General features: G+C 42.2%; 1 protein-coding gene across 1 annotated transcript in view; it reads left to right on the top strand.

Moving 5' to 3' along the window:
- kcnip4a (potassium voltage-gated channel interacting protein 4a) overlaps nt 1-15,309 on the top strand; it is an 88,310-nt gene that overhangs the window by 782 nt on the left and 72,219 nt on the right. The window contains exons 2-3 of the mRNA XM_037477713.2: nt 7,721-7,878; nt 8,489-8,640. Of these exons, the coding sequence (XP_037333610.1) occupies nt 8,502-8,640 (139 nt within the window). The 5' untranslated portion in view covers nt 7,721-7,878; nt 8,489-8,501. The remainder of the gene's footprint in view (nt 1-7,720; nt 7,879-8,488; nt 8,641-15,309) is intronic.

Genomic DNA, 15,309 nt, shown 5'->3' with positions numbered 1-15,309 from the left:
GGCCGTGATGGATTCATTTGCACAAATCCCACTTCAGTCCTTGGCTGCTGTTCAGAATAACAATCACTCAGTCGTAGTCCATAGGTTTTCCCTCATGCTCCTTACTGCCTCCCTCAGAGCCAGAGGAGCAGTTAACTGCTCATCCCTCCTGGCTGAGGTTAATGCTTGTTTGCACACCTTAATGGCTTCTAATTATCCTTTGTTAACGATTTGAGTCGTACCGTAAGAATTTGAGCTGGTAACCGGTATTCCTCCCTCACGGAATATTTAGCACATGTTTAATGCATTTTTCTCTTTTCAAAATGTAGTTTTTCCCATTTCGCTCATTAAATGCATGAAGAAAAGAAACCAATGCAGCACACAGCTAAAATAAAAACTTTCCCGTGGTAAAACTTATGCCAGTGAATGTCGACATGTACCCTGTGACTGATGCTTTTCAAAAGGCTAAATAATCCAGCTCATGGACATGTCTGCAGCAGAGAGCATAATATTCTACCTGCAGTGTCCCCTGCTTGCCATCGACAAAAGGCTTGAACTTGGGTTGACTTGTGTAGGAGGTCAATGGACGAGGCATAAACACTGAATGTGTCTCTATAGCCTAACGACAAAGAACGGATTATGACACCGACTAATGAAATATCTTTTTTTGCGCTACATGCTCCTTCCCTCCATCCTCTACTCTTCTTCTAGCCTACCACATCATGATCCCTTCCCTGAGACATCTTAAAACATGTCTCCCACAAAAATGCTCCATCTACGCAGCCATGAGTGGATCCTCCCGAGAGCCGTTTCCTTGGTGCAGTGATTTGATGCCTTGGTGCGTTGGAGCTCTCTCAGGTCACCATCACAACTTCTAGTTTACTTTCCCAGGTTGGGTACCTTCTCCCTGAAATTCAGAAAGGCGATTAAGGAATCGTTACCCCGCGGGGTTTATAGTGTCAGAGTGAGCTTCTTTCAGCACCAAGGCTAGCTCCATCGAATCTATGGAAACTGTTGAAAACAAACTGTGTCCATTGCATGTTCTCATTTCCTTTGTACCGGAATGATAACTCAAAGCTAATGATGCCTCATATTGTATAATCAGAGCCTCGAACAATTCACAACAACATTAAGTACCCGTGTCAGTGGTGAAATGTTACCATTAACTCATAGCTGTTGAGACGTTGCTTCATTTACGCTGATTTGCATGTTACCACTTCGACGTATGTCCTGTCTACTCGATTCATACTATTTTTTTCAAGACAACTAGTAAATGAACGCACAACTTTTTAGATGATGGTTAGGCAAGAGACAACCATTTTTTGCCAAATATGTTGGACATTATATGAAATCTATAGATGTCTATATACAGACGTATGCATTTTTAGTTCACTAGTGGGAAGGTGCAAGCAAATGATCTAGAGTTAAAGGTCTAGATGGCCGGTCACAATAAAAATCGTATAATCAATATGGCTCATCTGAATCAGGATTTTAATGTTTAAGCTTTTAAGTTGGCAAGGAACCAACCATCGTGTGTACTGTTAGTTGGTAGCTGTATGTTTTTCTGACTGAGAGTTGACCGCATGCCTGTGTGTGTGTTTTTTTCCTGACTATCCATCAATAAGAGGACTCGAGATCGCAGTGTGGCAGAGATACAGATTAAAGGAAACTGCTCCACATCTGTCAGACGACGACAGAATGATGTGTGACATCTTTTCAGAAGGCAGCTTTGACCGTGTGAAGCTTTCAAGTTTTTCTTTATAAATAGATTATACTTTGACAGTTGGACGTTATTAACGGTCAGATTGGGACACATCATTTATTTGGAAAGAATGACAGACAAAATGCAGTAAAGATGCACTTTTCAAAAGGTTACCTCATTACATCGTGCCTGACGTAGATGTACATAGACAAATACCTGCACTATACATCTGTTTGTAGACACGTATGCATCACTCTAGAAGTAAATCCAGTCAACAAATCATAAAAGCACGTTATAAGTTCCCAACAAGTGAATGGGAGTAAAATCGTTTGCCTCAGGATTTAGTTTGTAGAACAGGATCCAGCCTTCGTTGTTTTTTTTTACCCCCCCCCCCCCGAGGCCAGACGAGAATGAGGGGAGGAGAAGTGAAGACCCATTTGTTAGGAGGGGATACGGTGCCGGGTGAATCATTGGGAGGGAGATGGGGAAACTCGTTGCTGAGGCGGCGCCTACGGGGACAGCGGGACGCGAGGCGCTGGTTTATGATTGCACGAGGCTAAGATAAGTGGCCCCTTCTTTTGCGTTTATTTTTCCACCCGCGGGGCTGATTGTCCCACAGATTCCCATCGTTTTGCATTTTCTCGGACGGCGTGCCAAGCCGCTGGTGCCAACCCGGGTGGCGACGCTTTGCCTCAGCTTGCAAACGTGTCTTCTTTTTTTTTTGTTTTTGTTTGACCCATTGGTCAACAAACTGGTCCCCAGCACAAAATAGTCTGCCATTTCTGGGGGGGAACTGAGCCCTGAACCACTTTAGAAGGCCCCACTTGCATTCCCTGTTTCCCTTGTTTTAGAATTTATCATTTAGACAGTTGGAGATACTAAAAAAACAAAAAATGAAGGTATACAATTTTAAATGAATTGATCAAAATAAAACACTGAATTCTTAAATCTGTAATAGCTTTAGGACTCCTCAGACCCTTTCCTGAATGCTCCAGGGATACCTTGTTGCTGCGAGCATGTGTGGCCACGCTCAATATAATGTGATGTTTGTATTTCTTTCTTTTGTAAACAATGCCGACATACGCTCCCAAACATTGCGATTTTATAAGACGCCGGTGGACTCAAGTTCCTCCCATTGCCACGACTTTACCATTAAATACTCCTGACAATGGTGACATTGATACAATACTTGCCCTAAATATCGTGATACCCGATACTCAAGATATCGGAATTTAAAACGATACGATACTGCAGGAAAAGCATACATTTTGGGCAGATGTCATATTTTACAAATATCACTGGGTGCATTCCTCTTAATGATCGCGGTTTTATTGCATTTTTGTTTGAAGTAAATGACTTCTTAAGCATTTTGCACCACGGCATGGTAGCTCGCTTGTGACAGTAAATGTTGGCAAATCAAAAAGTTGAACCAACCCTTTCTGTTACCTAAGCTCTTATCTCGCGAATCATCTTTTTCTTTTCTTGCAAATTAGTGCAACATTCTCCTCCGCTGTGCCAGATAAAACCTGAACAGTTATTGAAAGAACATTAATAAATCAGAAGAAGAAGAATGACTCTTTCCAAGGAGTCCTTGATGAAATGGTGTCAGAGCTCAACATCCCACAAGCCATATGTGGAGGCAGGCCTGGCATCAGTAGCTAATTGGATGGTCTGTCTGCCATTTCTTCTCATCCCAATATGTGGACGGGGGGGTTATTTTGGGCTTTAGTCCCTGCAGTTGTCTGTGTCCTACAGGGTGCTGCCAGCACTTGAAATAGACGATACAATACTAACTATATAAAATTCTTACTGGAGAGTCGGATATATAAAGCATGCAGTCATGAGCCATATGCCGGCCTGAGTCCATCCTGTTAATGAGGGCATACCTGATAATGGATTGGAAGTTTAACGGCAACCGTTGTCAAAAGGCTTGTCTGCACAGGCTTACGTTCTGATTTTTTTTTAGACGTTTTCAATGTCATGTCAATGAACGTTAAACCATAAATCATAGAAGGAATATGCCTGCTGTGCATCGTATAACGTGCAAGGCTGACACCATGTGGTTGTGCAGAGAAAATGTCTCGAAAATCGTCCTCGTCACGCACTTTGCATCCAGTTGTTGAGCTGTAGGCCTGCACTGGGACAGGTGTCCTTGCACCGGTCCTTGGGTTATTTACTCGGCCATTTTCTTTGTATTGACGCTGGAGGAGAGGGCCTCTGTGTCAATCAGGTCAGACGTTGGTCTGTGCATATCTATTTCTTCATAATATATGACCGGACATGTCAGAAAAAATGTTACTGAATTATGTTATTTTTAATTTTTTTCATTATAAATTAATATACCAAGAAAACCACAGAATTTCAGCAGTTTTAGTTCTAAAATGACTTAATTGATGATTCAGTTGTTGTTGATGGAGAAAATGGAATTGGCTTCTCTATTAAATTCTGCTTCTAATGTTATAATTCCTTTAATGATGTTGGTCAACACCTATTTAGGATTCATTGTCAGAGCTATTTCCCCTTTTCTTAGTAACTGTCCTCAATAGTTGGGGGGTAACTTTCCTGATCTTTAGACCGCATTATTTCTGCAGCGGCGAAAAAGATATTGCCCTTTGTGGGATGAGCGAAAAAAAAAAGAAAAAGATAAGAGCATCCCCCTGAGAAAATGAAAGTGACCTTACACCATAAACCCGCTGATAGGCTGCGTGCCATTGTGTGCTTCACTGCCACAATGACACGCATTCTGACACAGAAGGTGCCCCAAATCCCTCCAGGTGCTGGTATAGTCAACCGCCGCAGTGTCTCTGTACACGCTGGCCGATAAAGAGACACCGTTATCTTCAGATAGCAGATGCTGCGGCTGAATCATTTATGGAGGCGTTCCCACGCGTTGACTCGGAAAAGCGGAAAAACAATCGCAGAGGCCATGGAAACGTGAGCCTCCAGAGCCTCCAGAGCCTGCGCTAGTGTCGATGCATACAACATTGTCTCGTCTTAGCACTCCCCCCCCCGCTCTCAAACTAGCTGTTGGATTGGCCGTGATGCCAGAGACACTTTAACAAGTGGAAGTCGGAGCAAGTGTGAAAGAGACCGGGGGAAACTGATCGACTGTCCGCGCCATTCATTCATTCTCATTACGCTGAGTTGCATTCTCCCGAGAGCTTCGTCAATTGGCCATTTAAAAGGCCAAAGCGTTATTTGGGCCATAATTAACGCTGGTGCATAACTAAAGCATCATAATGAACACGTGCTGACAATTGTACCGGCGGGATTGTTAGGCGGGTACTGCGGCCTGTTTTTAATTATCTGGCCTAACGGAAGCTGCTGCTTCTTTTTAATTTCAAGTGGCATTCTGAGGCTTCAGGGCTCCTCCCTTGTAGCCAGACTGGGAATGAAGCTTCTGTGAGTAACCGGCTTACACGGAGTACTGATCCCATACCTGTGTTTAAATGATGAGCGAGCTGTACGTCTCACTGTGATCATTCTTTTATACTCAAGGCTTAAACAGTGCCTGCCTAATTGTGTAAATCAATATACATTAACTCAATTATTTAACCACCATTCTGTTTCCACTCGTGCATCCTTCTAATTGGAACCACTTCGGAGGACATGGTCACTGTGGGTTTGTGTGAAATTGGTGAGGTGCGTTGGGAGGAGGTCGAAAGAGAGCCAGCCTCGGCGCGTCTAGCGTCTGGACCTGCTGTGGCTGCCAACTGTTCGGCTAAAAGTTGACCATAAGGCTTCTGACCACCAGCACGTCGCAGCCGCCAGGAAACGATGGCAGAAGCGGCTCATTTGGAGAGATTTCCACAGTGCAACAGCAATGAGTTGGATTCATTCTTCCAACTTGGTGTCTTTACAGGGTTCTGTTGTCTGTGTGGGTGTACATGTGTATCCACTGAGGTGGACTATAAATTGTAATGTTTCCTACCACCTATTTACACATTCATAACATTTTCACGAGGCAGAAGAATCTGTGAAAATGAAGTGAATGGAACGCTCCATTGCAGTAAAAGTGTGGCATATTTATTGATATACATGTCAATAGCCGTATACAATTTTAGGACTTTACTGCAACACAAATCTAGCTAACACATGTTTTTAGAAAGTAAATGTTTTCTTCTTGCTGTCTTTCATCCACGTCCCTCCATCAGCCTGCCTTAGATTCACATGATACACACCTGAAGTCAAACAGAGATTCCCGCCTGCAGTTTTCTTTACAACCTTCAACAATGATGGTTGGCCTAAATGAACATTTCAACTGGACTGCGCCACTCCAGCGTTGCACTTAAGAAGGAAATGAGTGACCTCTGCACCTTCTAATTTGGTGGAGATCGTTGCAAAGAAATGAACCCTGAATTCTTGCCATGCTCCGATGAGCCTGTCGGTTTTTTTAAATGTGTGTCTTCAGTCATTTTGTACTGACATCGCAGGGTTATTAGGCAAGAGTCCCATGAGGCCTTAAATAAAGGACCATCACTGCTGCAATTCATATTCAAAAGGAGGGTGCTGCCTGTCCTGTGTATAATGCAGTTTAGAGGGACGAATGCAGTAGTTTCCTAATCTCCTCCAATCAGACTGATTGGAGGAGATTAGGAAACTTGGTGTACGTCTTGTGGGAGTGACGAGGTCAGAGCCAAATACTTCTGTGTTTTATAATATGATATAACTACACATGAGCTGGCTGTCTGAATTGATTTCAGAATAGGTTACAGAAAATTGCATCTTAATCGACTTGGTGTCTATAAGGGGAACAATGATTGAAGTGTGCGAGAAATTGACAAGCTCAGATGCATTTAAAAAAAAAAGAAACGCATTCAGCCAAAATGGGTCTCTGCTTGCACTTAAATGCACGTTAATTGCTGTGCAGTAATAGACGGCTACGCTTCAGGCGAGACAGCTAAGCTTAATCTAATTGCTTCCCTTGGGATGAGTAAACCATATACTGTACCAGAGAAGAGGTAGGTGAGGGGGCGGGACAGAGAAGACTGAAACAAGTGAACGCGTACTTGGTGTCACACCTGAGATGTCCACATCCTCAGGTGTGTCTGTATGAGGAGTCAAGATTTGGCTAAAATGCAGACATTTTTCTGCCCTTTTTTGCAGAAAAGAGACATGGTGCCTGTAGGCATGAATTGTCATCTAAATGCATGAAGAATGACTGAAATACAATCCACCCAACAGTTGATGACCGTACCTTTAAGTGCTATGCAGCATAAGCGAAAGAAAAAAGTCTTTGGGGAGTGCTAACAAAAATACCAATATTGTGGAAGAATTAGTGGATTCTGCATCATCTTCAACCAAACCACCAGGTACAGAGTTTTATGACCTAAGTATCTGAAATTCATGGCTGTCTTGTGAATTCCAATGATGAAATGATTCTCAGGTAATGGGCAGAATCTGGTTTTGTTGTAGCCGCTAACCTCTAGCTCACAAAAGCTGTTGCAAACCAGGCAGCATCCTAAACCCTCACGAGGGCTGGCAATTGTTTTGGGCTCTGCAACGTGGCTCGCGAATTGTAACCGGCTACTTTCCTCCTCCCCAGTTTTTTAGATTTTTGCAAATACTGCATGTTGGGAATGTATTCGTTAACTCAAAGGGCGCCGGTGCCTGAAGAGATGGCGACATGGATGCATTCGCACACTAAAGTCTTTTGTCATACAGTGCAGATGCGATACGCCAGCTGAGAATTTTCTACTGACAGCTTTTTCTTACAAAACTCTTTTTCCGTTCCCAAGCAAAATAGTCAAAAAACAGGCTCAATTTCAATCAAGAATGATCTGATGAGAGTATTCGAAAACATTAGTAGGGTTTGTTTTTCATTCTATGGTGGAGTAGACCCAACAGAGTTTGACACCGGTCGTGTTTTACGCCCTTATGAGGATGATGACTTGATCAGAACAGATGCACTGTGAACGCAGCTCTCCTCTTTCTCTGATATGGATTCAAAACACACATGACGTCCTCTACCTTGAAACGGAAGCCACATTGCCTTCCAGCAGTTCTCTCTCTCTCATTCACTCTCTTTGCTTCTCACAGAGCGGTTCCTCCTCCTCCTCCTCCTCCTCCTCGCCTCCTCCCCTGTTCACACTCTGTTGATCAGCTCAGGAAAGGGAAGTGCTTGCGTGAAACCTGGCGATCACTTGCAGACCGAGGAAGCCGAGAGAGAGCAGGCACGTCGTGCGTCATCCTTCAAGGTAAGATGATGCTTACAGGAACAGTTGATCGCGGTTAGCCCTCATTCTCTGTTCATTGGAGGATAGAAATTTGCGAGATGTGAGAGCAAAGCCCCAAAAAGTCAGAGAAGTTGATTGAGTTTGAAACTGTTGCTCTTGGAATGGGACCTTCAGAGGGGACATAATGCTCATGAGGTAGGGTCTTGTTTTAATTGGTAAGGTCCAAAAAGTGTATTTTGCTTAGATTATCTGGACACACTTGATGTTTGTTGGTTTTATTTGAAAAATAATGTGAGTCAGGCCAGTTTGCATTAACTTGGTATATTTAGTTTTACCATTAGGTCCAGGATGAATTGAAGAATGACTTGCCTTCATGAAACAACCAAGGACTCGTTAGATGAGCATTTCCCGGCTCCCAAAACGGCATGGCCATGCATAACTGGAGGCAAACCAAACGCACACCATATTAACATATCTTCTCAGGTGTATTGCATGAACTTGACAGTGTATGTTGCATGTGGCTTTAGCCGTTTGGGTTCATCCCTGCAAACACTCGGCCCCTTTCATAGGTACCCAAATAACTAGGTAGGTATCTGCACCGAGTTTAATACCACGCCATATTTCAACACAGAGAAGTTCCAGCCATGTGTACACCAAACAAGAGGACCCAGTGGATGGAGGACCTGCAGGATTTCCGTAAAGACCGAGGCTTCTCAAAGAAAGTCCTGTTCAACTGCTGCCTGGTGCGTCGCGTCATCACATGGGCCTCCCCAAAACCAAAAGGTACAAAAGCCCACAGGGCTACAAACGGCAGCCCGGATGGACCAACGTGGTGGAATGTGATTTAATTGCCTTTTTTTTTTTTGTCAGAGTTGCTTTAGATTTCTGTTCCCACGTCCCTGTCCTCAAATAGAGGTTACCTGGCAAAGTTCCTAAAGATGAAGATGAATTGCTTTGGCATGTAGGAGATTTTGTATAATTAATAGAAGGGTATGGCATTTAGAATGGAGTATGGCTGCGTTTGTTTATCTGTATGTAGTTAATTTTAATTTTCCAGGCATACCAGAGGTAATAAGAACTAGTGAATTATGAGCCTACAATATAAAATATATTATGGTTAAGCCTGTGAATTGAATCTATGTATTATTTAAAAACCCACTGGGGCCTAGGGAATGTGATATTTTCAAAGGGCAAATTAGAAAAGCGGGTTTAGAATACATTTATCACTGACTTACTGTATAAATGAATTACTTTTACACATGATAGAAGAGGATTTTTGCTCTCTACGTCTGATAAGCAAAAAAAAAAGACACATAAAGTGGAGCACTGCAGAACTAAGTCCGGAAACTAGCCGAAGTACAGTGTGCACTTAAAGAGGACTCCAAAAACCAAATTGAGTAAACTGATTACGTGTATCTGAAATTAGATTCAACAGTAACACTATACTCATTATCTGGCCTGTTAACCTGGCGTTTATCTGTCTGCGTAGTGTGCACTTCTTCTTTCTTAAAGCATTTCTGAGCAAGTTTTTGTGGGGGGGGGGGGATTATTTAGAATGCTATTAACAAGTCAGGAACGTATCCGTAGGGACGACATAACATCTGCAATGAAGGTTTCTCTGCAGGGGAAATAGGAACCTAAAGCAGCTGTTCTTCATAAATAAGACACACAGTATTATGCATATTCATCTTTCTTGGAAAAAAACAAACAACTTTTCTCATTTTGTATTAAGTAGAGCGGTGTCAATGGTGCGTTTTTTCTGATGACATAATCCGTGTAGTTTCCGCATGTATTTAGATTCTATTATCCTTTCCCGGTCTGTGTGTCCACCTGCACATTTCTCATAAGGCTATTGCTCGTAAAATACGGGCTCGGTTGTATTTGACACATTTGAATTCGACAGAGCACTTGTTTTGACTTTCATTTGATTCACTGCTCCTTTTTCCTTTGAAGCAAGCTGCACATTCATACAGCCCCAAGGTTTTGATGCAGGTAATTGAAACCGCAATTGTTTTAAGTTTATGATTAACTTCTCAAAATAGCATTTTAGCCAGGAAGTTTCTTATTCTTTCATTTTGGTATGCAATGGAACCTCATTATTGTGTTTTTCTGATGTCTGACTGAAATGCAGATGTCAAGAAAACCATGAATGACAAAGCACAGATTCAAACAGAACTGTAATAATAATTTAACGGCAACATTGTATTTGCGGCCTCTTCTCCGAGCATATGTTTGCTCATAGGTGTTCTCATCATCACATGGATTAAAAATCTAATAATATGAATCATTGTGTTACCCAGAATAACCTCCCAGCATGCACATGATCACATTACAAACCTGCCGGGTGGCAGTATGTCCCTCCGGATGAAAAGAGCGCGCCCAGTATGGTGAGCAGGAAACGGACGCTCTGGGAGAATCGGCGGTATGTCCGAAATCTACTCAAGTGTTACAAACATTACAATTTTACTCAAGGACGTGTACAAAAGCAACACGGTCCACTTTCACTTTCAGAATTCTTAGCAATTCCGTATATATTATTATTAGTGAAGACCCCTTTCATGGTGGAAATCCTTCACTAATAGTTGCTGCCAGGAGGGGGCAGCAGACTACAGTAGAAACGAATGATTTCCATGATAATATTTTATAATATAATACCTTTTTATAGATGTTTATAGAATTTAAATCAATATTTTGAATGACAATATAATCCCTTAACATTGACACTTTGCTGCCGTGATAAATCAAAAATACTTTGGTCCACTGGCTTAGTGGTGGTCTTTATTTAAAGTTCAAATTCGTGATGCAACATACTGCTCTTAAGTTAAGCTGGATCACATAGAGTATCGACACAGGTTCAGTCCAGTATAATCAGATACAAAACCCTTATGACAACACTGTTGGAGCACGTCACAAGTCCTTTTATCCCCGTGATAGTGGTACTGTCCCTTAAAGGGACCCTTAAACCTTGAGAAATGCTACTAATTACCCTGATGCTCTACTTTTGGGATACCGCTCGAGATCATTAAGAGAGTTTGTGCGGTGCGTTGTCCTTGAAGGGGTGCAGCTCTCTCAAGTACTATAGCAAGCTTTTTTTTTATTTTTCTAAAACAACGCGTCTGCTTTCGTTAATGCAACTCCCCCTTTTTCATTTTAATCTATTCTCCCACTCGGCCAAGAGTGCAGGCCTCAGTAGATCTGGAGTGGAAATAGCAAAAGGCAATGATTGATTAAAGGGGGAAGGCGAGGCAGCATGCAGCCTCTCGGATCGGAGAAAAGGGGAAGAGGAGAGATTGCCCCGGGACTGGCGGGTGGCTTGGATGCAGGCGTGTCCTCCCGTCGCCATTCATTCGATATGAATGTGGTGAAAATGGTTGCAGGAGGATGGGGGGGATGGATCCAACGGTGATACCTTTCCCTCACATGAATCTCATTCGCAGCGCGAGCTTGTATCTGGGACAGCCAGAACGAAAAGATTGCTTATTATTTGCAACTAATTGAAATACAGCGTAGCCTCGGTTGGAAAAGCAGGTTGATTCGAATGAGATGGATACTTTTTATATTTAATCTGTATTTAAATACATATTTCATCATTGCTTTGTCATGAACATCAGGAACATCTTCTGCTGGTCACTGTGCATTGCAGCTCAAATATCGCCATGCTGAAGGACACGTGATTCGAAAAAAAGCACTTTCCATTATGTCACACAACAGTGAGTCTGACATTCTCTCTGTGACCCGAGCACCTCCGTTGATGAACAGGGATTAGCAGCTACCAGCCAGGGGATTAGTTTTAGGGTCCCAGCAAAGCGCGTTGTTTGTAAAACACCTTTAAGTAGCCCGTTGAAAGGCAATCCCTCTCACGGCGTCATGTCGATTGGTTACAGCTAAGCGAGGTGTCGGGTGGTTGCAGCACGTGACGCTGCGCTGCTCATTGCTGCAACCAAGCCGGGGTCCTTTTGTCCAAACTATGCTCGGGACTCATTTGACACATTTATAAATAATGCAGTCGTGGCCACGCGAAAGGGGATTTTTCCACAGGGAGGGTAGCTTTTGTCTTGGGAGGACACCTTCTGGTTTTGGAAGAGTTCAATCTATAACCTTGGACACTTGATGACGGACACGACCATCAACTAAGTGACACGAAGTAGCAGTTGGAAGACATGCCGCTGCGTTTAACCATCCAACAGGTGCTCTCCCCCCCCCCGCTGGATTGAGCAGGAGAACGACAGCACGAGGCTCTGACGGTTCCCAGTCTCCCTAATAGACCACGCCGCCAGTTTAGGGAAAGTTGGCGTGAGGCACAGACGTGTCATTAATCGTCAGCCTCCTCTGCATATCTTCTCCTGCACCTGGCCGTCACCTCTTCCCTCACACGTCCTCCTTTTGTCCTCCCGCCTGCCCCAGCGATGCAGCCCACCGCCGGTAACCTACTTCAGCCGAGTGTTTGTGTTGCGCCCGTGGCCCGGGCCCCTCTATAAATAGGTTCCCGTGATTGATACCGGGACGCCCGAAAACCTCGTAAGCCCTTTGGCTGCCGCAGGGCAGAAACGACTTGTGTGCGTTTTACTCTGCTGTAACGCACCTGTCCCAGGCCCGGTCTAATTTATGTCCCACTGCCTGTTTGTCAGGCAGCATCCGAGCAGCAGGCAAAGGTCCTTCGCCAGCCCTGGAAGGCAAGGCAAATTCGATGTGATGGGTTTAATGTTCAATGCAAAGCATACGCAATGCAACAATGTCATTTCTTAATGACTTAATGAGTTAAAAACAGCTGATTCGAAGAAAACTGTACCAGCAGCAGCAGAAAATGAAGTGTCATCATGAGGAAAGTGATGTCATAATGCAGGGTTTTCAAGCTGCAATAGCGGGTGTCCAATGAAAAATTGATTTGATTTTCCTGAGGTTGTTATTACTGGATTGGATCAATACCAACTTACTTCAACAGACTCTGCAGGCAGGCTTGGGATATCTCCGTCACAATCTTTTATCAAACATTACATTGACTCAAATAGAGATTTCCTCCATGACAAACATGTCACATGACATATTTAGTGACAAGTGCAGGAGAAGGTGTGGGCACTGTCCCAGATGGCTGAATCAACCTGTCACTGCCGGAAGAAACAGAAATGAGATTGGAGCCCTACTGGGAGCCCCCCACTGAAACTGCAATCTAACAGTGCATGTGTTTACAGAATGGTGCTGAATCGCAGTGGACATTGGGGACATTTACATACTTTTTGTTAATGTAAAGCTACAAGAAGATTGTTGTTTTGCGACAGTTTCGCTAGATTAATGAAAACATGCTGTTTCATTGCTGTTTCTCTAAATAATGCATCGTTTAGCGCTTAAGTGTTTATTCTAGCCCTTTATCTTCTCCTCGGTTAATAGAGATCATTGTAATGTCTATAGTTTAGTTAAAACAATGGCAATCAGAATTGAAATGTTTTATGGTGTTTGCTTTTGTTAAGATGGTTGCTTAAAGCAGTTCTACACCAGGAGGCTATTTTATACAAACAGCTTCTCTAATTGAGGTCATCATTTAAAATAAGCACCAATCAAACTGTTCTTAAAATGATCCACTAAGAAGCAACCGTTGTGGTGGTGGTAATATTGATTTTAGTATTCCAATCAGGGTAGAAGCATTACACAGGAGCTTGATCTAGAGTGGTACAGTTTGTTTTACCGTGACTGCCTCTCAGTTAACAGGGTGTGCTTAAGCGCCTTCTTTTTAAAAATGCATTGTCTTTGCATTCCGGAGGTGGACCGAGATGAATAATGGAACGATTGCTACTCTGCAGCCTCATTAGGGAGGCAAAGGACAATGAATACGGAAGAGAGAGGCTGGCCTGAGTTTACAGTATCTCCTCACTGTCTGTCCAGCACTCGGAGGTACCCCGTTGATACCACTGTGTTGATTTAGTGTTCCCACACCTGCTTGTTAAAAGGTTCACAAACTGACCAGAAAAGGCCAAAATACGAGTTTGTATAATGTAAAATGGAGGACCTTTCCCACCTATTAACCGACAATGTTCGGCGGAACAGGCTCTGAACCATTCACCAACCTTGAATTTGAATTTGAATTTGTTTATTTATTTGAGCAGTACACATGGTGCTCAAAAGGAGTGGACTGAAGCAAGAGCTTATAAGAGCCCACCCCCAAGTACAATAAAATAAATAAAGTAACAATAAAAAAATCAAACAAACAAAAAGTAAGAAATAAAAAAGAACATTTCTGAGCAATTCAAACAGCTACATTTCAAGCATTCATTCATGCTCCCCCTAGTGGCAACACATTTCTTCTTGTCTGTATATTTCAAAAGTCTTTTGTTTGTATTTGACTTTGAACAGGTTGATGTTTGGACATCGTTTCAACTCCATCTCCAGTTTGTTCCACAATTGTACACCATTAACTGTTGGACTAAAATTTTTCAAAGTTGTGCTATGTTTCTGAATCCTAAAGTTTAATTCATCACGTAATTCATAACAGCCAGTACGTTCTTGGAACCTTCTTTGTATTTGGTTTGGTAACAATTTATACCTTGCTTTGAATAACATCTGTACAGTTTGGAAGTCAACAATGTCACAAAACTTCATGATCTTTGAATTTAAAAATAATGAGTTTGTGTGGTCCAAAAACCCAACTTTATGAATTACTCGGATAGCTCTTTTTTGCAACAATACTATTGGTTTAACTGTGTTTTTATAAGTACTACCCCAAACCACAGTACAATAATATAAGTAGGGCAAAATCAGAGAACAATATAAGGTATGTAGAGCTTTGATGTTTAAAATGTGCTTTGCTTTTGCTATTACTGAAATGCTTCTAGAAATTTTCGTAGATATATATTTAATGTGAGATTTCCAAGTAATTCTGTCATCAATAATCACACCAAGAAATTTGATTTCATGCACTTGCTCGATAACAGCACCCTCTATCTGAATTGCTTCCTGAGCATTGGAATTACAGTTGCCAAATATCATCATTTTGCTTTTACTCAGATTTAGAGATAATTTATTTTGTTTGAACCACTTGTTGACACTTTTGAGTTCCCAGTTAACAATCCGACACAGCTGCTGTAAGTCGTCTCCTGATGCAAAAATATTTGTATCGTCAGCAAACAAGATAAATTTAAGTACTTCAGACGTTTTACAAATATCGTTAATGTACATATTAAACAATTTTGGGCCCAGAATAGAACCTTGAGGTAAACCACAGACAATTTGTCGACAACTTGACTGATAACCACCAATTTTCACACATTGTTTTCTATTTTTTAAGTAACTGGTAACCCACTGTAGAGCTACCCCCCTAATTCCATAATGTTCTAGTTTATTAATTAATATATCATAGTTTATTGTATCAAATGCTTTACTCAGGTCAATAAATAACCCTATTGCACATTTCTTGTTATCTACAGCATTAGTTGTAGATAACAAGTAAAAGCACTGGATGCA

The sequence above is a fragment of the Pungitius pungitius genome, chromosome 1 (genome assembly GCF_949316345.1).
Source record: "Pungitius pungitius chromosome 1, fPunPun2.1, whole genome shotgun sequence".
Lineage (NCBI taxonomy): Eukaryota > Metazoa > Chordata > Actinopteri > Perciformes > Gasterosteidae > Pungitius > Pungitius pungitius.
Note: the sequence above shows the minus strand (reverse complement) of the source record. Positions and strands in the feature narration are given on the sequence as shown.